The sequence below is a fragment of the Streptopelia decaocto genome (assembly GCF_964273445.1).
Source record: "Streptopelia decaocto genome assembly, chromosome: 3".
Lineage (NCBI taxonomy): Eukaryota > Metazoa > Chordata > Aves > Columbiformes > Columbidae > Streptopelia > Streptopelia decaocto.
Genome location: NC_138656.1, coordinates 50442286 through 50468782, shown reverse-complemented (window position 1 = coordinate 50468782; position 26497 = coordinate 50442286). Strand labels below are relative to the sequence as shown.

The 26497-nt window shown below is 39.2% G+C and overlaps 1 protein-coding gene across 1 annotated transcript; it reads right to left on the bottom strand.

The window, feature by feature from the left end:
* Positions 1–42: 42 nt before the first annotated feature.
* Positions 43–26497, bottom strand: LOC309437269 (plasminogen-like; the record flags this gene model as incomplete). Its single annotated transcript, XM_082047468.1, has 19 exons — positions 43–201; positions 1221–1366; positions 3133–3239; positions 5136–5276; positions 5821–5895; positions 6948–7065; positions 9005–9098; positions 9813–9961; positions 10919–11109; positions 12576–12735; positions 13449–13579; positions 14484–14646; positions 16073–16191; positions 16315–16444; positions 16978–17141; positions 18171–18285; positions 22676–22782; positions 23422–23557; positions 26449–26497. The coding sequence occupies 19 exons, from the start codon at positions 26495–26497 to the stop codon at positions 43–45; spliced, it is 2454 nt and encodes an 817-aa protein (XP_081903594.1).

The window sequence follows — 26497 nt, the reverse complement described above, 5'->3', positions numbered from 1 at the left end:
ACACTTGTTTCTTTTCCAAGAAAAGCTAGCCTGCATCCAGATTCAATGGGCAACCATTGCATTCTTGATCCAAGAAACAAAACTAGGAATTCGGACAAAAACAGGTTTTGATGGCTGGGTACAGTCCAGTCCCCAGGACGTGACTCCGTATTGGACAAACCTGTCGTTATCTTGGCAGACCAGAGGTCCTCCAACTTCAGCCTAGGGAAGAGAAGGGAGAATAAAGTCACTAGTGAAGGAGACACTAGACATGCAAACAGCAGGATACTAGTAGGAATAATATTGAGGTAACTCTGAAGGACTCAAAATAGGACTAAAGCAAGGGCTGTAGAGAGCGGGAGAGTGTTTTGTTAGACCTGCTGGAGTAAAAAAAAGGGGGAAAAATGTTGTTTCCAAGCATTCAGGCCATTCCCCTGGTCTGAGGAAGAGAGACCCAACCTTCAGCCACGGATATGGGAACACCCCCAGATCACTGTGAAGCCAGTTACCCCAAAAAGGAAGTTTCTCAATTTTCCACATCCTCTGACCTGCTTGATCCTGGACAAAATGAATATAATTGTTATAATGCTGTTTATTAAAATCCAGGCATAGCAGGAGATGAATACATATGTCCAGTGATTTGTATGCCTATCAATGAATGCACTGTCCACACTCTCAAAGGCCTTATTTGCACCAGCAGCATTGAATGCCTGCTCAGAGAGATCAGCATTTGCTTTCTGACTCTGTCACTAAATACCTACCAGCTTTTCATTGAAAAGCTTCCAACACAATACTTTCCATGAAGAAAAACACATGCTTGTGAAAATTAGAAAACTGGAAGCACTTCAAGGTTAATTTACTTTAATTTCATTTCATTTAATAAAGATGTGGTACATCTCCAGGCTGCACCTGAAACAGTCACTAGATTCCCCTCTGTCTCTAGGAACAAAAGGAAGGCCAGGCAGCATGTCACAGGCTTCATTTTAGGTGGGATGGGGTATTCTCAACACCAGGCTACTATAAGTAGGATATATCAGCATGTAGTTCTGAAAGGATGGCAAAAATCCCATACACAGTTTCCCTGCTATTCTCATTGACTGTGTGAGTGAAGAAAAAAATGCTATGCATACCTCAGTCCTTACACTTCACGTAGAAGCCTTGAATTGCTGAAATTATTTTCAAGCCTTGAAAGTATAAATTGTCTTTTGACCTGCTTATGCTCAAAGCTACATTATTCTTACCTCGCAGTTACCTATGCTTCCAAAAGTAAATCCACCACAAAATTCATGATTTTTGACACTTCCATTCAGAAATTCAGGGCGATTACAGATTCTATTTTCAAGTATGGGGAATTCAACGTCTTTTAATCTGTTGTCTGTATCAGTACCTTTATGAACAACCAAGAAAATATAACAGTTATGAATGGTAGCCAGGTCATTGTGCTCCAGTGAAGCCTCAGTAATGAAAGCATTGGGATCCATCCCCAGGTCTTCTATAGTCTCTGAGCTCCTTGAAGTACCTTATTAAATCTTTCAACTTTGTACTTGGATCACACCAACACTCAACAAGCAGAGGTTATTCTTCTTTGCAAAGTGTTGAAAAACAAATAGATTCTGAGCCATTGTGTTGTTTTACAGGCTTTCATTATGGTGCAGTAGCAATGGCTTGTTTCAGGGGGAAATGTTAGCCTGGATTCACTTTACATTAATTCAAACCACTTCAAGCCTGAAGATAGCATTTTTCAGACAAGCAGAATTATCCTGAAGCCAAGGCAGAATTTTCCCAAACACAGTTTATTTAGATGTGGGGCTCTGGCTCTGCTCCCCTTCCCCTGCCAATTTCATGAACTAGTTGCATGACATGTCACATCCCTCTTTCCCACAGCCTAAATGCCACAAGGGTTTGTTGATTTTTCCATCTTAATGATCTTGCCTGTACCATTTTTTTTTGTGGCTGTGATTACCAGAACATAGGAGGCAGCTGCCACCATGTGGCAAGCTGAACAGAAGAAAAAACAATGCAGGGTAAGAAATAAGTGAGAGGAAAGCCAGTAAATACTGTCTATGCTGGAGAAAAGTGTTTCTTGATAATATTGATGAGTTACACTAATAGTAAAGTGATTATTCTTAAGCATTATTTTCATAGCATCAATTTTGTAGCTAAATGACACAAGAGGGAGAAAAAGATACTGCGACCTATGCGAATGGTTTTTACGGTAAAACTCAGAGACAGGGACACATTCTGCTCATTTGTTTTTTTTTAACTCTGTGGATCCACACATGAAGAGGAATCACTGGCTTAATTTCACAGGTGGAGTATTAATAAGGTGTTGCCTGGCAAAGGAGGTGGGAAGGGCATCCCTTGCATGTAGTTCAGCAAGGCCAAATGTGTATGTGGGAGGTGGGACTGACTGAGGGCAGATGCCGGCATCACTGCTGGAAGCCACAGGTATGAGGAATTGTCTCCTATTGCAGTAAAAGCGGATCAAAGAGGGCTGGGTATTCTCGACCCTCAGCACAGGTGGAGGTTTTTGACATTTGGGGTTTACTGACATTAAAAACATTCATCCTGAATTCATTTTGCTTGTGACCCAAAGGTGGCTGGATTTGAGCAAGCTCTGACTCAAAGGCACCACGGTTTCCAGGCTGTCATCTTATCTCAGATACAAGGTGTTAAGGCTAGTGTTTGCTCATGTATCCTTTCTGTCTGGAGTGAATGTAGGTCCCTGCAGAAGTCAATATAGGCAGTAATGTCACTACAGGAAGGCAAATGCTTCATTTGGATGCTAAAAAATGTATATCTGAAGGTCAAAATTACAGGAAAGGATATTATTTGAATATTGTCCTTATTTTCTGTAATACAGTGTATAGCCTAGCTGAAGAAAGACAAAAATAGACAGAGATAAAAGGTGGCAAAGTCTCAAGTCTACTTTTCCTCTCCCTTTTCTCTTGTTTAATGAATTCAATTTATGTGAGCAATGAAGGGGAAAATTGAGATCTGAGAGAAGGAAATAAAAATAATAATGTTGCCTAGTGACCTCTGACTTAGGTAAATCTTTAGTAAAATGTCTTTTTCAGGTTCCATGACAGCACACATTTTGGGATAGTATTTGAAAACCTTCCTAAGTTTTCAATCACACTGAATGTTCTTTACCTCTTGTTTTTCCCCAGGCAGTTAGAAAACATATTGCATTTCTTCCTACCATCAGACTGGTCTCAGGCAAACAAACTGGTCTTACATGGTCAGTAATTGTTACAGGACTGGAAAACAAAAAAAGAATAATTAGAAGATCCTTAGGTAGATTATCATCAGCTTGTTAAGTCTTCATAGTCAGGAGGCTCTCCATGGAAATGGTGTGGAGAAGGGTAGAGAACGTGATGGTGCCTTGAAACTGTATAGACTGTTGCAAGATGGTGCCTGGTTGCTTAGTGAAAAAGGTGTTGTTTACAGCAACTGAAAGTCTTTGGGATGTGTTTGTGGGCAGAGCCACAGTGTGACTGTGTTTGGAGCACAGTGCTAGAGCGCTGATCTCTGGTTACCCCTGAACTGTGTACGGACACATGCACAAGCCCAAGCCCAGCCATAGAAACCCTTACAGGTGGTGTGATCCTGACTTATCTCAGATCCCCCCTGCCTCAGAGGTCATGGACATTTTCAAGGACTTCACAGGCGAAGTGAAGGATGGAAAAATAAGTAATGAGCAAACACAGCTGAAGCTGTGGAAAAGTCCTTTCTCCCCTGATTATGGGTGATATAACTGTGGGTGATATCATGCAGTATTTCTCACATTAGTATATCTAGAACCTCAGTAAAGTAAATACCACACTAATGTGATTTTTGTCTAGATCTTCACAGAGCTGCATCTGGTCTCTGACAAGTCTTGTCTGTTTCCATAAAATGTAGGTATAGGAGTAGCAACCAGTCTTCTCACATTGTATTTTCCTGGATCATCTGTTTTATGAACAGACAGGGAAGATTTGGAAAAAATAAGGTCCACAAAGAAAGATGAAGACAAATGTGAAGAAGGAATTTAATGAAGTTGAAAACAAGCAAAGTTGATCTAAGCTAGAAACTGAAGGCTATAATGTCCATATCTGCTATTTATGGCATCTCACATGCAGAATGTGTTCAGATGGTGAGTGCTGCTGATGCAAAACTGACTGCAGTGCTATAGCATGCATTGACAGTGCAAATGTGTATAGAGCACCCAGTGAAAGAGGAATTGAATGACACAGTTACAAGCCCTAGCAAAAATAAAACTGGTGGAGCGTGAGTTCCTTTACTTGCCTCAGGTCAATGGGATTTTGACGAATCAACACCAGAGTACCTGAGTCGAAATTTAAGTTATGTTGTCCTAAGTTCATTAAAGCTGTATGGTGAATTTTGAAAAAGAAATGTCTTCTTAGGTGAAACATGCGCTTTTCATGATCTTTAATCCATGTGTGGTGAGTGTAATAACAAGAGGAAAAACAATGAGTAAGCACAGAAGTTTCAGGAACATTCCAAAAGGTAAAAAATAACATTGTAATAACTCCACACATTTCAGTGCAGACTGCTCACACATCTAAGCAAGACACAGAAGATGGCTTCAGGTAATTACAGTTATGCACTAGATTTTTCACTATATCACAAGCAGGATCTGGTTTTACTGAGCTGTTGGCCAGGTCTGCAGCTCCTGAAACTTGCATGTGGCCTGACCTGGAGCACTGCCAGGGAAACTGAACCCTTCTACTCATTCCATGCAGAAGCTGTGATGCCTCCTGGCCAAAACTTCAGCTGGGGCTCACAGCAGGAACATCCTACAAACAGAAGATTCTCCAGACATGACTCCTCTTTAGTTTGCCTCCACCTTCCCTGCTTCAATGGAGCTGCTCCTAGCAGGTGGGAAGCAGGAATTCTCCATAGTGATCCCATCCATCCTAACTGGTCCTTGTCTTTCCTAAACTGTGTAAGTAGCTCACACATGTTCTGCCAATGGGGTCATTCAGTAGGAGAAATGTTCAAAAGGCACCTTTGAACAGACACCTATGCTAACACTCGCAGGGACTCACACTCTCATACCACCCTCCATCACACCTGAGAACTAACTCCAAGCTAAGCCAATTTGTGACTTCAGAATAAAGGTGTTAGGGGTGGAAAACTGACTGAAATCATACCTGTTCAACTTCAACAAAGCAATGTCTGCTCCACTTGGTTCTTTTAATACTTTCTGAACACTTTGGATTTGTAGGGATGGCTCTGCTGCATTAAGATTCTGTATCCCAAGAAACACCCTGTAGGAAGAAGGCTGTGCTGACCTGGAAGAAATGACAGTGGCAAGGTTAAACATCCATACCTGTAATCAGGAATGTCACTCTTAAACAATTCAGTGATTTCTCTGGAGAACTGCAATTAACAAGATGGTCAAGCTTCTGTTTCTGACCACAGATGCCCGCATTTATTCTTGGGGAGAGGGAAAATGTGACTTTTTTAACAGTTTGATTTTTTATGACTGTGAAAAATCTTCTGGGCTGTAAATAATACAGCACCTTCTTGCAGTGTTCACAACTTCTAAAGCCCTAAGGGCCAGCTGCTGGCCACAGTTTTGCAAGCACCAGCACATCCTTAGCACCTTCTTTGGCATACTTTGAAGTAGGGGAGAGGGAAGAGACAGAAGTAACCTCTGTTGTGCTCCGCTGCTGTTTGAAGGAGACAGGAGCAGAAGATAAAAAACAGCTTGCTGGCAAGAAAGACAGGAAATAAGGAGTAAAGAAAATGCCTTTTTGGGTACATCTTGCTCCTTCATTGATTTTCTTGTGCAGATTTAGGAAATGCCTGTCACTCATTTTACTGGATACTCACTCTTGCAAGCACTGAGCTGCAGTAAGGATCCACTGTGGATGTATCAGAGTGCCAGCACAATGGTGCACGTCAGTACTAAAAGAGAGAAGGCAATCATTCATTTAAAACTGCATAGTCAATTCTCTACCATCTATGCTGTGCACAATGGGAAATATTAGCAAACTTGCAATATGTCCCTTATTAAAAACTTTTTTACCAGTCGCAGTCTGCCTTTTGCCAATGGCAAGAGAAACCAAATGCAGATTTTCAAAGGACAAGCTTTATTTGCTCTAGAACACAAGAGACATGAAAAGAAATTTAACACCCGGATGCAATTTTTGCAACAGGGCACTCTTGCTTTCAGGATTTTAATAAAAATAAATACATCTCTTAATGATTTCACTTATGATGTAGTGAGTTTGTCCTGATGAGCAATTAATAAAAGGACACATCCTTCTGATTTGTGGCGTTGCTTTAGACTAGTTCTTTAAATAAACATTACTGTGGACTTTTAAATTTTCCTGGGATAATATTTATCATGGTGACTGTCAACAACTCTAGAAATTTTCAATAGTCTTTCTGCAAGCACTTAATCTGCTGTTCAGCCACTCTCATTGTGACTACGGAAATGCTATGCATAATCATTTTTTTATACTGAGAGATGATGGTCTTTCTATGGCTTTGAACACAACTCGGGTGGTCACAGCATCAATTTACATTTGAACCAGACTGGGTTCTGGGTGAAAAGGGATAATCAAAATCCAGTCATATACATTGCAGGTTGGTGGCTCTATTCCTCAGCTTAAATCTCTCACTGTGGAATGCAATTAGTTGTCCTTATCCTCAGTGGAAATTACTCTTTCCCCATTTCAGTAAATAAAGGTGTACTTAATATCTGCATTTCATGTTTGCCCTCTAGAGATTCAGGAGAAAGCAGAGAGCTTGAGATTAATGGCCCAATAAGTACTTATCTGTCAACATTATGATTTTTTTAAAAAATCATTTTACATGCTAAGGCATTTTATATAGAAACCAAGTCCAGTCTCCAGAAGCATACACATTGTTTCCTGTCAGTGTCTTTCTAACACCTGTTCCCAGTGATACCCTGGTTCTCACAGATGGTGATGCAGTAACTATAATACCAGTACCTCGTCCTGAGACTGACATGCCAAGGCCAAGATCCTGGAGGTGCATCACACATGATATATTGCTCACAGGCTCGCTCAGTCTCCGTGGGGACTTTTCCACAGTCATTCTTGGAAGAAGCTACAGAACAAAAAAAGCTACAATGGAGATTTTTAAAGCAGTACTTTAATGCCATCCACAGTGCAATCAGATGAAAAGAGAAAGGCATAAGCCTTTTTTTTTTTCAGTCTTTCTTAGGTTTTCACTCTTTATATTGATTAATAGAAACTAAGGGTAAAAAAACCAACTAGAACCTTTATATTCCATTATATTATAATTACCATGAGCATTTAACCCTGCAGCTAATGTACCACATTTGACAAGACAAAATATTAATTTATCTGGAAAAAATTGTTAATTACATCAAGCATTTGGATGTAGTCAAATATCATAAGTAAAATTGCAATGAGCCTCACCCCCACAAGAAAATCTGTAGGGAATCTGAATGGAAAAGAGAGCTAAAGAAAGTGGAAGAAGCTGAAGGGAAAAGAGAGCTGAAGAAACTAGAAGAATTTATTGCCCAGAGAATTACAACAATTTCTAAATTATTTTAAACATTACAGTCTACACCTTGGTTGAGTTCAAATAATCCCTAAATTGTAAGTAAAATTGAGTCACTGTCCCTCTGTCACAAGATATTCCAATTTTACCCTCACACTGCTCACTCTACTACTTTCTTGTTAATCCAAACCTCTCAGAACTTTTTAAAATGGATTGAGCTTGGGTGCTCAGTAAGGACCCAAGTAACACTTTCCAGAGCTGCCTATGGTACTACAGATGTTAAATTTGTTAGTTCCAGTATGAGACAGTTAATGAAGTAATAAAGGCAAGAGACTGTAAGGTTCCCCTACACCTTTAAGCTGGTATGCAAAGGATGTTTTGAAAAGAGATCAGATCTCAAAGTGAAGCTGCAGCACAGCAGTTCCAGGGAGCAGGGTTTTACAGCTGTGGTACGTGTTGTTTGTATACCTTGCCCTCTTTTTACCCATTCAGCTCTTAGGTCTGGTTGACAGAATTAACGTGCACAATCGTAATGCATTGGTGCTTAGAGGAACACAATCAATGTCCAGCATGAAGAATATCACATACTCCTGAGGGAGTGACCACTCTTCACTATTTCGTATTGCTACATTGCCCAACCGAGCAGGGACCTGACCTCTAGATGTTACTATAGTAAAAATGATGCATGAGATTAAGAAGGAATAGACTTTTCATATTCCTGACAGATATATTAATAAATAAATAAATAAATAAATAATCTATCAAGATGCAGGCAAGGGAGGGAAGGGCAAAGCAAAGCAAATGAGATGACTGCCAGGTGTGCCAAGCAGCTCTACCACTATGTTACAGCTGTTATTGATGCCCATTTCCAGGGAACCACAAAAAGTAAAATCTCTTTCCCTGCTGAATTTTTCAGCAACCAGCACACCTAAGGAAAATCTGTGTAAAATATCCAGGACCAAATTCACTCCCTACCCCAAAACAAAGGCAAAATATCTAGGGACAGATTGTTTTAACATCCAGATCAGAATAAAAAATTAGTCAGTAGAGGATGAAAAGGGTTTCAAAGGATGTCATCTCTGGTTCTCCTAACTAATAGGAAAAGTGTAAGAGCGGGATCTTGGGGCATTAGTCCTGCCACAAAGTGCGTACAAAGACTAGCATGAATATCAAGGAAATCCTCTCCTGCATTTGAGGAGTCCGGGGAAGGGATACCTCTCTTCACAGCTTCACTGGATATTTCAAATTCAGCTAGCAGCTCTGAGTGCTTAGCTTTACTGACCACAAAGGAGATAGAGAGACTCTTATCTATGAAATGTTACTAATGATTCTTAGCACCAGGTTATCTAAACTTCAGCTGTTACAGGTGCCTGATTGTGTTAAAATTCCATGCAGACCTAAGTTCAAATGTAAAGGTACTGGCTACTGCATTTTTTGGTATGGTTGGCTTGAAAACATTTTGTAACTATGATAACAAGTTGTAGAAAGGGAGGACAGAAAAGTCTTTAAGGATAATTACAGCAGTGCGGGATTTCACAGTACTCCCATTTTTTTTCTGGGTCTGTTGTGAAGCACCAAACACCATTTACATCTCCATCAGGATTCCTGCAATACTGTAATAATTACAAAAACAGAGAAAGAAGACTCCAAATGTTAGCCACAGAATGAAGAAATGTGTGTTTTTTAAAGTGTTAAACTTTCCCCATTTCCCCAACTACTTTTCCACTGCATGTTAAATGCTTTCTATTTACTCTGATCACAAAATAATTTCTTTCCTGTATCTTAAAACCATTAGGTGAAATTTAAGAAAATATGTTAAAATTGCTATAATTTTCTTCATCCACCAAGAGTCATCCTTTCTCTAGTGCTTTTTAAGGCCTCATGAGAAGTAAAGTTTGACACAGGATGACTAAATGCTTTGCACTGAAACATTTATTGTTGACTTAGTCCTTCTTCCCCTAAAGTCAATGAGAGCAAGTTAGGTCAGCTTCAAGAATTTCCCAGAAGCCTGCTTAGCTTGTGACAAACAGCAAAAGGCATCGCTTTGGGGTTTGCATAAATCAGGGAAGCCCTATATGATTTATTTTGTGCTGCTTGCTGTCAGCATCAACCCCATGGCTTACTTCTAGGCCTGAAGTACCAATACCCAAGGTTATGTAAAATGCATCCTTCTTTCTTCAATGCTATTATAGGTCTGAGCTATCAACATGATGATTTCCAGGTATGCTTATCCTGGTCTATTAAGACTGAATATGAAGTGTTTACTGAGGGGTCATGGAGAACAGAGATAATGTTCAGTAACACCAATGGCATTAACAGCTGTTTACATTTTTATCCAAGCCTGATCTTGGATGGGTGACAGGAGTGAAATATTTGTGGCTATGAGGTTTCTGAGAATTCCACTCTTGACAAGTCCTGCCCGTTCCAGTTTTTGCTACTGTGCCACGATAGTCTTTACCATTACCGTTAATGCAGTCTGTGAAAAAAGAGGAAAAGGCAATTATTGTTAGCTGCTGAATCTGTATGTGGTGGTGGTAAGCAGAAACAAGCCAGATTAAGTACCTTTAGGACTTGCATACTCTCTAGTGCCTACTGCTGTGTTTGTCAAGATGGATGTCTTCCTGGATGTACAGAGTAACTGACTTGGAAGAAATTTCAAGAAACTTCAGGGTAATGTTTTCTATAACATATTACAAATATCTGAAAAGACTCCAAGATTCTTGCTAAATTGTATCAGGAAGCACCTTCCACGAGAGAAGAATATTTCAGAACTAACAACCCATTAGACTGAAAGAACAACTTTTTCTTCCCAGAACATTGCTTTAGGTACTTACTTCTGCTGAAGCTGAGCAAGGGTACACAGGTCCATTAAGGAACATATCTTTTATTCAAACCTGTCACCTTCTTTTGCAAAGTAACTAATCTGTGGAGACCTCTACTACACATTCAGAAAAGTCACACCACTTTGATCAACATGGACTATTAATTAAGAAAGAAACAAAGCAGGATAAAGCAAAACCTTGTATCTCTTGATGCATACATTTTGTAAAACATGAACAAAATGAACAACACAACAAGTTAAGGTCAACCCTCTGAAAACACAAAGCACAGCACAAGCAAAATGTGTATAACAACAAAATTCACTCTGATTGTATTTCAATAGCACACAGCTACAGAAACACCTGCAATTTTGTCTGTTTTCCTCTTATTCCCTGAAATTAAAAAGATATCCTAAAGAATACACTGTAAAATGGTATAGGTTATGGGATATGAACTGACTAAAGAGTACTTGATGCAAAATTCAACAGTACAGGTCTGAAAGCTGGAGGAGATATGACTCATATTGCAACCTTACTCAATAATAATTTTGATAGATTATTATTTCCTTTACGCACAGATTCTACAGGAGGTGACACTTATAGCCAGCTGTTACCAGATGTGGTGGGTATAGTCAGGCCAACATTTTGTGCCGTTGTTGCAGGTGGGTCATTTGGTGCAGGCTCTTGTGTATAGTCATCACACCTCTTGAGATTGCAGTAGTCCCATCTCATGCTGGGGTCAGTGGTGAAACACCATGGGCTGCTATCACCATCTGGGTTTCTACAATAGTTGTCCCTCAAATCCCTGCAAAAATAGCTGCGATAGTCATGCTGCATAAGGCTGAAAGTAATCATAGGAATATCTTCCCAAAAAGACGTGGATCTGTAATATGTAGAAGCAAATACATTCATTGATTTTTTTACTTGTTGCCAGATATCCTATTACGAGCAAACACATTTATGTTTGTGATTAGAGTGGAGAATTACAGTTCACATGTACATCAGTGTCAGGAATATATTTATGCATGAGGAAACATAATTCAACCTCTGGCTTAAATTCTGGCTGTAATATGTCGATGTACTGACTAGCTAAATAAGTGCCTGATATGCCAATAATTTAATTTCTAAGTACATATATATAAGCATAAACAATTGTGTGAATGTGTGAATTAGTAATAAATATGCAGGAAGATCTATACTATTGCTAGGTATCTATGCTCTTCCAAAACTTTTATTTTTAAATGTCAAAGGGTACTTTCTCATATTCAGAACAACAGCAAATAAATACTTATGCAAATGATTCTCCCTATCCAAAAAAACCCTTCTTCTACTGAATTCAGTGGGAGCACTCCCATGACTGTGCTTGCTGAGGGAGGGGGAAGTAGCTCTCTTCAATAATTTGAAGAGTTGCAGTATTTCCCCATTCCTTATCACATCTCAGTCACAGCATTATAAAATTGAAATGCTTTTTTATTTTTCTGAATATGCTACAACACATTAATCCTACATTTTCACAGTTTGATTTCTATTTTTTAAATGTTTGTGAAAATGAGAATCCCCTCTGAGGATGTTCCAGTTTCAGTATTTTTTATGTCAAAATATTACTAATTTTTTTTTTTTAAATATCTTTAGGGTGACATCATAAAAAAGCCAAAAAAAATAGAAAAGTATCGGCAATGATGGATTTCCTAGCAATTGTTGCCTTGTTGCTTTCCTACCCTTGTTAATGACTGGCACTTTAGTAATTATGGTTAGCTCTCTAAGTCATCACTGCTCTAGTTTTGGAAGTCTTAAGAAGAAAAATCAAGGGAGAAAATTCAGCATATGCAATTCTGAGTGCCCAATTCCAATTAAAAGAACATTTAAATGGTAGTTCTAATCGTAATATATCTGCCTTTGTGTTTTGCAGCATAAATGCTGTGTTATCCTCAGATGAAATAAGTAGAAAGGCCACCACAAAGGTCTCAAACTCATAAACAAAATGCATATTTCAGCAGATGCTCAGACTCCGGATACAAATCTCCCAGTGATGGTTACAGAAGCTCAGATTTAAGAGTAAAGGGACACAGCTGTATTGCACTCAGAATTTAAATAACAAGAAAACACGCATTTTAAAAATCAGACTAACAGAAGATATTTCCACATCCTTGAAATTTTCTCACTTATAGGTATATTCCCTGACAGGCTTTTAAAGCATAGATGTGCAAAAATAATAGAATCAGCAATCAGAGTCATTGTCTGATAAAGCAAGAAAAGTTGAGATAAACATACTCATTTGGGAATCTGTCTGGGGTTTTTTCATGCCTGTGTGGGAACATGGAGCTCCAGGCTTGGCATTTCTTTCCTGATACAGTGATGGAAGTTGTGCCACGATAACTCTGGCCTTTGCCTCGGTAGCACTCCTCTGACAGGGGAACCTGCACAGGCACATCTGTAGCAAACAACAGAAACCCATCTTTTGCATCACCATTTTGTGTTCTTACTGAGTAGGAGCAAGAAAGTATTGAACACCTAAGATGACAAAAATGAATGACTTATTTATACAGACAGTGTCCAGCAAGAGCATCACAGCCAGCATGAAAAGCAGAAGGACCTTTCCAAAGATATTTAGAAAACTTTCACAGGTTACACTCATACATCAGATGTTGCTCAGTGTAAGATTCACCCCTCCATTTCATTTTGATATATGTGAACATGTTTGAATTAAAGATCAGATCTTGTTATTTTTGTGCTTAAACGGATGAATGCTTCAGATGAGATTTTTATTACTTTGGAAGATCCCGTCCTCCCTATTATGGCCACTTTAAAAAAATGGGTCTTCCTTTTATTTAGTGCTTTTTTAAATCCCTTTAAGCTTATTTTTCATTTTTTAATTAATTTGCTAAAAATACCTTACATTTGGGAAAAAAATTAAACCTGCAATTCTTCTGTTGGGTCAGCTGGTGATTTCCATCCTTCACTGCACTTCCTTAACCATTGAACGTCAAACATTTGGCAGGTTTTATAACATGCCAAGCAGAAAAACTGTATTAAAACAGTGAAAAAGTGACTGGAAAAAAAAATATTTGATGCATTTGCAATGAGAAACAATAAGACTCTCACTGCTTTAAAGTCCTTCTCTCAAGTACACTGCACTACTCATACCAGCAATTCCTTGTCCTATCCCATCGCAGTGGGGAATGGCACAATACTCCCACCGAACACTGCTGTTGATGGTGTAGCACCAAGGCCTCTTCTCTCCATCAGGGTTTCTGCAATAGTTTTCCTCTAAGCCCCTGAAACAGAAACACCAGCTTTAAACTACTCATAGAAATTGAGAAGAGTTGCATACAAGATTACTAAACACTACCGCATGCAGAACTCAACTCAGTGGTTACATTCATTCTTTTTAGAGATCATCTCATGCACCACTATTTTGGGCCTAATCAACAGCCTTCAAATTTACAGTCTAAATGCTGATAATATATTAAGAACTTTTCAAATTATTAAACTTTCTGCTCTTGCTTTTGAGGCCAATATACGGCCATAAAAGCTGACTTCAAATCACAAGCCATAGGTGTACCTGACCATTACGGTAAGAACCAGGTGAGACTGGATATCTCAGCCTGATCCTGGAGGCGTGTGTGTACGAGCACCAGTGCATGCTGATCCCTGCCCTGTGATAATGGACAGGGTTTCACATGCCCTGGAAAACTTGCAGGATTCATTTCAAAATCCACAGGATCAAAATACAGAGCTAAAAGCCTGGTCAGTCCCAGCTACCCTTGCCCATTGATAATACTCTGCAAAGGCAGCTCCTCTGACCCTGGAGCACAAGGATGTATTGGAGCATCTTGGACCTTGGGACATTGGTCTTCAGAAGAGTAATGTATTGTAAGCATGCCAAAACACAGCCAGGGTATTTTTAATGTAAGAGTAGTAAATATTTATAACTCTGCAGTTGGATGCACAGGAAACAGACGAGATAAGTACCTGAGGCTAAGGTAGCTGATATGAAAAGAAATCCTGAAAAAAATTAAGAGCAAGATCTGAGCGGAAGTACTGAGAGCTGACAAAAGGCAAGAAAACAACTTATCAAGGTAGCTTCAGAAAACCTGTGCTACTCTTGCCCCTGCATCTGGATCTATAAGGAATAACTATGTTCTTTGATATTTGTTAGAATGATGAGGCTCAGCATACCTGCAGGGATATCTGTCAGGAATCCAGCCATGTCTGTGAGGAAATTGTGTGTTCCAGTGTTGGCAAGTATTTCCTGATTCAGTGATGGCTATCCTGCCTCGATAGTCTTCTCCTTTCCCTGAAAGACACTGGGAGCCCAGGCCAGAGACTGGTGGGTGTGTAGCTGTAAAAGGATTTTAAAAGGAAAATAAAAGAAAAAGCACAACTAGACAGTGCTTTCAAATATATTTTAAAAGACCCTCTATTTTTTGTAATGTCGAACATGCATTTTTTTCCTTCAGCAGAGGTGACATTGGTTGAAAGCCAGGGCAAAACCAAAGTATACATTTTTACAAGCAGTCTGGGGGCCAGACAGATGTCCTGTGTCTGCCCACTTGCAGCAGTCAGCAAATAAGTTTGCTGGGTTGAGTCAGATTTTGTGCCTGCAGTCCCCTGGGAGCAGAGCTGGAAAGTCAGTAAGTAGTCCTGTACAAGCAAAAGCAAGTGGGGTGAAGGGACCACATTCATATAATGTACATGGGTAGGGTGGAAGGGCAGAGACGATAAGGGCCGAGAAGAAATTGTGAAAGAAAGCAAAACAACCTTCAGAGCTGAGCCTATGGAGCCAGTGAATCGGGAAAGTGAGGCAGAAGGAGGAGGGAAAAAAGTGAATTCATCTGGCATGTGGGGAACAGCAAAGTTAGTAAGAGTGATGATCAGAGACACAGAACCTGCAGAAGGCAGAGAGAAATTGAATCTACAATGCATACATCTTATTTATACTTATAAATAATTATATGTACTTTTTTGGAATTTCCTGAGGAGACACCTCTAAAAGGTTGGTCTGTTCCTTAAACTTTCTTTATGTTTTAAGCACAACATGGAGATGCTATGATAACTTTCATAATTTACTTTAGCATACAGAAGCCTATTAATAATAATTCTTCCACCTGTAATTGAGCATGCTGATATGAACTACATCTAGCAAACACATGCTGCTACTTAGAGCACTGGCAAGTGCAGATGCACGAGAAAGCAAGCTCAAGAGATAAAAACACAAACATATTTCTCAAAGTGCAGTCCAGTTCTACAAACGGTAATGCTAATCTTATGATTCAGTGGTTCGGAAATGTCCAGATTTAGTGTGCTCAGCTCAATGGTTTAAGCTAGCTCACTGATAAGACAGGTTTTTCTCATGAGGCATGAACTTTTTTTTCTCAGGATTCTTCCCTTGCAGTGCTGGCTGTGCTGGCCAGACACAGGTAAAATATCACGTGGTGGTTTAGGTGTTTTCCATGAGTTATCAGGTCAGCTGATTTAACCTGAATGCCCTGCCTCTCAGGTAAATTAAAAAGGTGGTTGAAGCCAAATTACAGTTTTCATTACATCTCTGCTATTATTGCACTTTGTTACACTTGCATCCTCACTGACCTTACATGAGTTTACGTAACAGAAATTTGGTGAGTGATTCTGCTTATTAATGTGCACTTTGCATGGTTCACAAGGATTTCCTCAGGTTATTCAGAACTGTGATTTCTTGTCTTTCCCCTTCCTCCATCACTTTAATGAGAAGAGCCGCCCTCTGGGATATCTCAGGAAATCAGACTCACTGCAATGAGGAATGCTGCAATATTCCCAGCGTTTAGTAGGGCTAGTAGTGAAACACCAGGGCCGAAGTTCGCCATCAGGATTACGGCAATAATTCATCTTCAGATCTTTCTCTGGAAAGCTGTACATTGAAAATGAAAGAGAAGCTTGTGAGTCAGCTATGGCTGGCTGCAGCAATTGGGCTGTCTGCAGGCAGGGTCTCCCAGGCACTGTGGGAATTAATTCAGCACCGGGCATGACTCACTGTTTTGGGGTAAATCCATGCATATGAGGCTCTTGGGCATCCCAGCGCTGACACTCAAGCCCAGACTTTGTTCTGGAAATTTCTCCATGGTAGTCTTCACCATTACACTGCATGCACTCTGTTGTAGGGCCTAGGCATAATGAAAACAAAGCAAGGTTCACACCAGCCTGTGAATTCTGATCCTGATCTATTAATGGAAGACTACACTGAAAGGAAAAGAGGGGTTTGCTCCAGCAAATGATGAAAGGATTCCAGAAGATCAGGCACTACAGCCTAACCAAATGAATAAAGCTTTAGGGACACATGTCATTTAGAGGGAGGACTTTGTCATATATCTATATGTACTGATACCAATGGGAGTTCTGTAAGTAACATAGGACTTGGGTCAGTCTTTACTCTTGTTAAATCAATGTCTAGGGGTAAGAGCAGGATGCTATTAGCAAATTTTTAAAAAATTCAGTTCCTCGATATTTACAAAATTACTTTGATATTTGGAGCCAATTAGGAAAACAACCTTTGTGTTGTGGACTTCTTAAGTTCCAGCTTGATCTAAATTTACATTTGAAACCAATCTGCAATAAAAAAGCAAGAACAAATAGCAGGAATAACATTAGCTACTCAAACACTGTGAAACACTCAAACTTCTCTGAAACACAAATATACCTTCTCCAGTGTGCATGACTTGGCCCTCACACTCTGGGATGTTACAGTAATCAAATCTGGTAGCAGGATCTGTTGTGTAACACCAGGGTCCATTTTCATCTCCATCAGGATTTCTGCAGTAGTTTTCATCCAACCCTGCATTGGGGTGTTTTTCTGGTGTATAACTGTAATAGTATTAAAACTCTATTTTAATTCCATTAATTTAGTGAAGCAGAAGACTTGCTAAGTTAACTATGGGCTCCATTCACAGTAAAAATGAGACAGATTCCTCATTGTAACCCATAAATGAAATCTGAAAAATATTCAATAACTACAGTTATTAATAGCTTCTCTCTAGATCCCAGTTGCCAATGATGGGTGAGTTTACAGCCTGTAAGGACTGTGACAGTTTTAAAGGACAATCATTGTGTTTAATACTTGCATCTAGCTGATCTAGTCAGCTCACTGTGGCCCTGTCATGTATTTTTGTTAATGCAGCTACTTTAAAAGTGGAGAATCTCTAGAGACTATTCACCAAACACAACTGGATCCTAATTTGCAGAGATTTTGAAGCAAGTGAACCTGGGCTTCTTCCTAAAGCAATCCTCCCAGGGAAGACTAAATGGCTTTTAAACAAAAATCTAAAGAAGCATATCCAAGTTTCACTAGAATAACAATAAAAATAACTTTTTAAACAGATAAAACTCCAACATGGATCAGAGAAAATCGGCTATCTGCTTCCACACGTGCTCTAGTGAGCCCAGTGACAGCCAGCCCAGAGAAAAATCCACCCAGGCAGGTCCCTTGGGCACTTAGATGTTTTGCTGAAGGTTTATTCTTGACTGCCTCTGGATAGCAGGAAAGAAGTCATAAAGCTGGACAGATAGCACTTTTTTTTTTTTTTTCGCACCTCATTCAGAAGAGAAATTATGCCAAAATTTTCATCATGGGTTGATAGACAGAGCATTTCACCTTCACCAGCATTTAAACACAACTTCTCTAGCTGACAATGCACCCTCTCCTTACCCCAATCATTGCAGTTCTCTGCCAGTAGAGTCAAAAGTAACAAGACAGAGGAAGATAAAGTTGTCTTTAAAAGTCATCTGACAACTGGCTTTGACAACATGCACTATAAAGTTGTTTATACACATGAAGTTGGGGAAGATTGGAAAAAATTCAGAACCACATGAAAACAAATATAAATAAGGCCATACTTTGGTTTGTGAGGTGTTTTTTCTGCCCACTTCTGGCATGGAATACCCCTCCAAGTTTTGGCTTCTGTTCCTCTGTAGTCCTTCCCAATCCCTTTTTTACATTGTAGAAGGTAAACTGAAATGGAATTGGCTTTGTTAAGTCAATGGTGTTACAACACTGCACCTCTTGAAACTGAGAATCTGCAGATGTAAGTCTGGAGTTCATCAGTTTATGATGAACCATGCTTTACCCACATTTTGAACCTCTTGTGCATGCAAAGAGAGAGATGCATTTCTATAAGATATTTTAAAACAAATTAGTTAGCAACTAGCAGGTAACTACAGATGAAAATTCCTGAAGCATTTATATAAAGCTGATCAAATAAAATTAAGAAAACAGAACAAGTCACAATTGTTGTTGACATGCATAAAATGTATGTTTATATGCTCTACTACTGGGATAAGAAGGAAGGCCTTTCACCAGCAGCTCAAGATTCTTTGAAATTTATTGTTCAGAAGCACTTTCGCAGTATGAGTAACACGAAACTATCCCTTCAAGCCAGAGAATTCTTAGTTATTACAATATATTTGTCACATAAATGGTCCCCACATCTTTGATTCCTCTTAGCCTCAGACTCCCAAGTACTTTCTAGCAGGATTCCAAGGCAGAGAGAAGGAAAGCATGTTTATGATGCTTCTATTGGCAACAGACACTGAAAAATCTCCAGTTATTGGGGTGAGTGATCCTCATTTCTCCTTTCAGCAATTTCTTTGCACAAGAATAAACCCTTTGAGCCCTCAAATATAAAATGGAGATGTTAGAGCAGAACAGGAAACCAGTCTCATAGGAAAAGCTGAGGCTTGTTCGAGTGTCTTGCAATAGTTACTGTCATCACAGTGTGGCTGGGACTACAAATGTCTATGATGCACGTCTTACCAGCACATGCTCTTGAAGCTGCTGTCTGGTTGTCTGGGTACTCCTGGAGTGCCCAAAAGTCTTGTCACTGCTGTTTCAACTACTGCTACCCCAGTAGCAGGTTCCAGCATGACCATCTCTGGCCAATAGCCTTGCCCATAGACTTTCTGATGTTGCCAGGTAGCTACTAAATTATTTTAGCATGTCTAAATGCTTAGCCAGACTCATCTGGCACCTAGGGAGAGGGGGTGGAGGCTCTGTATAGCTGGGTCAGGAATGAAGACAAGCAAGTAACTTCCCTGTTCAAATGGCACATGGAGACCACCATGCATTTAGACCTTTGTATTTGATCCCTCTTAAACAGAAATTTTAGTAACACATCTCCTTTCCACTTGACACCCAAAGTCTCTCTTACTTTTCCATCCTGTACATGACTTTACTGTGCTGGCCTATAACCCCTGAAAGTCAGTGTTCTTCAAGAGAGTGATAGGATCAAGAGCCAAGCTACATGTAAAGACAAAATTAAAGTTTGCCTAAGAAAACTGCTCTGTAAAGAGGGAGAAGTCTCTAACCAATTTCTTAAGGATTTTTTCAGTGACCAAGTGCAAAATCTTTGATTATTGCCCACAGAAGAAGGTAAGCATCCCAGATGGCCACTGAGCTACTAAAAAGGGCCGTGGTTCTTAAGCTCTGAGAGGCCAATTATTATCACAAGAAAAAGCACTTTTGGAGGTGTGGGTGGGAAGAAATCTGACTCATAATGTAGTGAGTGTAGCCTACAAAAGCTGTGCATTTGTGCCTTGTGGATTACTCCTATATTAATAAGGAAGTTGTAATCAGAAGAAGATTCCTCATGCAGGATTTTGCCATTAACACAGAGAAAGGAAAACTGTAGTTGACAGCTGTTCATGGAGCCTTTGTAACTATGGCCAATCCAAAGTATGGTCTGCACATAGATCCCAAATTGTCTGTCGTGGGCTAAAATGTTAGTGTACAACATTGTGTGGCCCAGCACAGCCAGACAAACTCTTATACTCACAGAATGGTGAACCTTTTGTCTTTGAAGCAGCTGTTCTGTACAAATCTTTGTATCCAATCCCAAGGAAAATAAGCTCTGGCAAAGACTGGTGCCAGAGTAGCTGTTATGAACTCCAAGGTCTCAGGCACAGGTGAGATTTTACAGTCATCATGAGCCTCAGGGAGTGGCAGTTGTAAAATGTTCTGGAGATTGCCTCCTCCAAGCAGAACAGTTTCTATAGTATGTCAGCAGAAGGGAGTTTTACAGCAGCTATTTTCTGGTACCGAGGAGTCATGGTGCCGACAGAAAACCTTTCTGAGGCCTAAGGACACTAAATGTCTTTATTTGCATATGCAGGTTCAGGTTGGGTGATGCTGGCTGTGATAACAAGATTGCTTCTAGGAAGCTGAGTCTCACTTTCAGAATACACCTTAGCAGCCTTATGAGAAATATCTCTGGTTTGAGGTGGATTGGGGCCACTACAGACAGTAAATGCTGCAATGTGAATTATCCAGAGACTTCAAAAAGGAAGGGATCTGATCATAATAACACTGAAGAATCAAGGAGTATGCTTCAATTTCTAGCTTTTAAGGCTGAGCTAAACATAAACTGCAAGTTCAGGAAAACTGTTGAGAAGATCCACTTGTCATTAGCACAGAAAGAATACACCAGGGAACACACAGAATCACAGTATGTTTGGGATTGGAAGGGACCTCAAAAGATCATCTAGTCCAATCCCCCCGCCGGAGCAGGAACACCTAGGTGAGGCTACACAGGAATGTGTCCAGGCGGGTTTTAAATGTCTCCAGAGTAGGAGACTCCACAACCTCCCTGGGCAGCCTGTTCCAGTGCTCTGTCACCCTCACTGAGAAGAATTTTCTTCTCAAATTTAAGTGGAACCTCCTGTGTTCCAGTTTGAAAACATTACCCCTTGCCCTACCGTTGGCTGTCACCGAGAAGAGCCTGGCTCCGTCCTTGTGACACTCACCCTTTATATATTTGTAAACATTAATGAGGTCACCCCTTAGTCTCCTCTTCTCCTAGCTAAAGAGCCCCAGCTCCCTCAGCCTTTCCTCATAAGGGAGATGCTCCACTCCCTTAATCATCTTTGTTGCCCTGTGCTGGACTCTCTCCAGCAGTTCCCTGTCCTTCTTGAGCTGAGGGGCCCAGAACTGGACACAGTATTCCAGATGTGGTCTCACCAGGGCAGAGTAGAGGGGAAGGAGAACCTCTCTCGACCTACTAACCACTCCTAACACACCCCAGGATGCCAAGGGCACAGTGCTGGCTCATGGTCATCCTGCTGTCCACCAGGACCCCCAAGTCCCTTTCCTCTACACTGCTCTTTAATAGGTCATTCCTTAATTTGTACTGGAACGTGGGGTTGTTCCTACCCAGATGCAATACTCTGCTCTTAACACATATTGCACTGTAAGAACAAAATGTTACTGGCTGATAATCAGCTAGAGGTTAAGCTAGTACTTACTGAAAATAGCTGTTACAAACCAAGTTGCACCTGATAACATGAACCTGGCAATCCATTATCCGGTCTAGTACAGAAGAATTCAGATATAGGTGTTTAAATGTTAACATTCTAGCATTTTGTTATGTTTGGGCCAGATCTCCAGCAGAAGTTAGTGAATCCATCAGAATTGTATTAATTTATAGTAGCTGAGAATTTGGACATGAACCACTTTCTCTTTTAAACTTTGATAAGGCAAAGGGAACCTGCACCATGATTATTCATGCGGTTTCAGTTTTCTGTATATCTTTCAAACGCTTCAGGATTGTAAAGACATCGAAAATAATTGTCTTTTCAAACAAACTGAAATGTTCTTACAAGAAATGTTCACTACTCATCTTACATACCATTTAGTAATAGGAGCTTCCTTTTTCCCAGAAGACATTGAATTTAGTGTTTGTGACTTCATTATCTATGTTCCCACAAAACTAATGAAGATAGTCCAGTTAAAAAAATATATTTTTTTTCCAGCTATATAGCATCTATTCAAAACTTAGCAAAGTATTAATTGATTAATGCCAAAAATAATCATAAAACCAAACCACTTATCTAAGCCTGGAATATAAGATGAATTAAGCATAAAAAAGGAGCTAACTAAACATGAACTTTGGGTTTGATTAAAATATATAAAAGCCAATATAATAGTTGAGTCAAACAATTCTTGATTGAATTATTACACAGAAAATTAGAGAAGTGGGTACATAGAAGTAGATAATCCTGTAGTCCTGAAAATTTACATGACCAGGGACTCCGCTAGCTCCATGAAACAGAGGACTGCAAATACTGAAAGGGCAGAAAAATGCATAATTTTTGCTTTGGAGTACGTTTATTCTGCCTTGTCCCAATAATATATGACTAAATGGGCAAAATAGAAGTTCAAATATATGGAGCCTTAATGCTATATGTGAAATTCTCTAGCAGTTTCAGTTCAGTTCATAATTCGTGCAGGCCAACCTCACTGCAACTGTCATCACCTGCAATGATTTGCACCAGCACTGCAACAGACATTGCAAAGATGCAGTTAAAACAGAGTTAATGTGTAAATATCTACTACCTTGCTATATACGTACTTTTCTTCTCATAAAGAACTGCATCCGTGCTGTTGAACATCACTGACGTTTTGGCATTTTCAGCCAGTGTTAAACACTGTAGCTTTTTCCTGGTGAATAGGAAGGCCCTGTTGAAATTGAGAAGGAAGCAATATTAGCATAGGAAGCAATATTTTAAATTCCATTCAAATTATTCAACTCATAATTATTTTTCTATAAATTACTAATTTACTAGCACTGTTTGGTATGCATCTATATGTTTCAAATTCTGCACTCAATATTTGAGTAAGAGACTGAAGTTTTCTACTGCCCTGAAGTGGCTGACTTTTCCAGGGTGTATGACTATGTGATTAAGTTACTATGTGGGAAGCTAGTTAATGAATTGGCAAAATGTTATCAACAACATTCTAGCTGCTCAGGTTCCTGCTTTTCCCTACAATGAATTAGAAACATCTCACCATTCTTTTGTGAAACAAGGCAGCATCCAGCTAAAGAGGCATAAGCAGCTCTCCATGTAACATTGGATAAGAGCAGGAATTTGAGCATTTGCTATAGAATAAGTAATACATAGCAATTCCACCCTTTACTTGACCATGTGATAATTTATGCATGGAGATAAGCTACAAGCTAAAGGCACAGGCATGGGCAACACTGTTATGGACAAAGCTGCAGCAGCATGAGGATGTTGGTTCTGAGCAATGGTAGGAAAATATCATCGATATGCAGACACCCACAATGACATAGTTTTAAAATTCAACAGAAATTACCTGCAATTAAAATTTCTTTCTGCTTCACATTTCTCTGCACATTCTTTTTCATTATTTGTCTTGTAAAACTGTTTATTTCTAGTAAGTATCCAAACACCATCTGTTCTTAAATAGTCATCCAGTATATCTCCTTTCCCTACAAGGGAAGGAATCAGACATTAAAAATCAGAACACTGCAGTTAGGAAGATCTGTGACTTTGAGTGCCATTTTTCATTTAGTGCTGACAGATGAAAGCACCATTCATTCTGGGTAAAACATGATAAACTCTGAGGAAATGTCTGTCTCCTGACACAATCACAGCTGTATGACTGGAACATGCCAAAGAAAAACAAAACAAAAACAAAACAAAACACCACAAAACAAACAAACAAACAAACAACAACAAAAACAACAACAACAAACCAACAAAAAAAAAACACCAAAAAAAACAGCAGAAGAGAAATGTAGAGAAGTAGCTCTGAATGGAGTTATGTACAGGTTTGAAGCTGAGAACAAGGAATGTGAAACAAGAGTGAGAGACAGGAGAGAGGGACTAAATGGTGCCAGACAAACACCAGTCAGAGAAAGATGAAGGGAAGTGATATATATAAATACTTAAGTTTTGGAAAAACATTAATGGGAAAGATGTGAGATTATGACCTCCCATGTGGATGGTACAAACTCTACAGTTTTACTGGTCACTAAACTGTTGTTCAACTTAAGATGTCTTGCCCTGGACCAATAGACCCCAATCATTAAATAACTATGTAATCTCTTACAACGGTCACCATTATTTATGTTGTAATGGGTTGAGTAGACTTACTAATGAATCTGCCAGGCTGCATCTCTGATGCACAAATTAATCCATGATTATAAATTAGCAAATAAATTAGTAGTATTATATCTGAAAGCTGTATGTGCATAAGATTTATATGATGTACCTGCTAATACTTTTAACACTTAGCTCCAAAGTGGTCTTGCTCATAATGGAGTTCGCCATCTAATTGATTTTTTTCCTTTTATGTCTATAAAGATTCTGTGTTTCTGTTCCTAATTTCTACAGAAGTTTATTTCCATATCCAGCATCAGGTTACAAAGTTACAGAAGTGATATGGCTAGTTATTTCATTTTTCAAGCTAGATTATTATTGACAGACACAGTAAATTCATAATCTTTATAGCATTCTCACAGGTCATGTTGTGAATCTTTCTTTTATAAAAATACCGATTTTAGGCTCAATCCACTGCAACATCACTCCAGTGTAATTAACTCCCATGACATATGGGTCATCCGTCACCTACCTCCACACGACACATATTCATATAAAATATAATAAAAGGTAAGATGATTAATAAAATATAATAAAAAGTAAGATGATTAATTGCCTGAGGACAATTTGCTGTGCCTGCTTGCAGAGTTGGCTCAATGCTACAAAATCTGCATGTCTTAAGAAATCCTTGACACTGGGGCTTCCCATATCTAATCCTATTATTACAGGCTCTCCTGATGGACTCAGCAAACAAATGTTTCCTCTCCTGACCTTTTTCCTAAGCTAACTGAGTCCACTGTTCCAGAATTGCAGGGGACTACAACAGGAAAATATTACTTTCCAAACTTAATTGACTCATCTTAAAACTGAATGGTTATCCAAAGAGCTCTACTTTGCATACCATTCCTTTTCAGTGACCATAAAACAAGTTTTCTTTCAGTTGGTTTAAGAATGAACACATGAGATTTTGGATGACATGCATAAGATAAAAGACAGCACAGATTAGCATAAGCTTAGATAACAGAAAAGAAAATGTGATGTTAGTTGTCTGAAAAAAATAACAAGGCAAAGTGTAAACTTAAAAAATAATATAGTAGATTTAAAAATGCAGCAGGGAATGTATTATTCTGGCTAAAGTCCAAGTCTTTATAAAGCCAAACATGACACGTGATAATTGAGCAGAATAGTCAAACATATGAGGAAATCAGTTTCTTCTTTTACATATGTATCTTTCCAGACTTGACCAGTACTCATCCAGAAGACATAAATAATTTTAAGGCATTTTTGTGGACTATCACTTAGTAGCGAGTTAGAGCTGATAACAGTGAGCAAATAAAAATAACTTTATCATCTGTCTTTTGTAACTCAATAGAATCATACAATGATATATCTCTGTTATTCTGTCATTAAATGTCTGATCTATTAGAAAATAATAAAAAATGTACTGATATATTTTTAACAGTACTTTTTAAAAGTCACTTAAGGGCCATACAATGATATGCAGTATTAAGTACTAGAGAATATGGTGTAAGTACTAGAGTACTAGAGTATCTGACTGAAATCTGATTGAAATGAATACTACCTGTGGAATATTTATTTACAGAATTTGTAGATGAGCTTGAAAATAGTGTCTTACTTTTAGTGGAACACCTATTTTTTTTGGACTTATAAAAAGTAATCTAGACATATTCCTGGAAAAGCTGATCTAGGTTACTGAAGATTAAATTTCTACTTACTACCCCCAGGAAAACAAGGGAGAACATTTTCTTATATGTATTTGACAACAGAAGAAGTGAAATTGCTGGAATAGAATGGAGCTTTTTAAAAAATTAATTTCATTTTAAATATTTAATTTAAAAACTTTAAAACTTGTGTCATAAATGATAACAATCAGGATCACTGTGCTTAGCGATGCCTGGCAGTAAAAACAGCTTTAGCATTTGATCCAAAACCTGCTAAAACCAAAGAGAGCCATCTCACTGACTGCTATGGGTTTTGTAGCAGGCTTTGGGGCTGCTTTCCAAGGGTGCCCCCATTTCTGGACATGGGGCAGGTTTGCCAGGAGCCATTAGTTCCCCACACAGATACCAAGGCTGTTGTTGCTCTTCTGATGTCTCTAACAAACACAACACTGGAGCAACCACAGCTCTCGCTTAGTTCAACAGCAACTCTGGGTAAGTGGTGACACAGGGATTTGGGGACCTACCTTCCTCAGATGGAAATTGCAAGTGTTTGGCCCCCATCTCACCTAGGCAAGCAGAAGGCAAAGGACTCTTACCTGAGCTGAGCAAGAAAAGAAAGAGAAAGGCAGCTTTGCTAATCTCCAT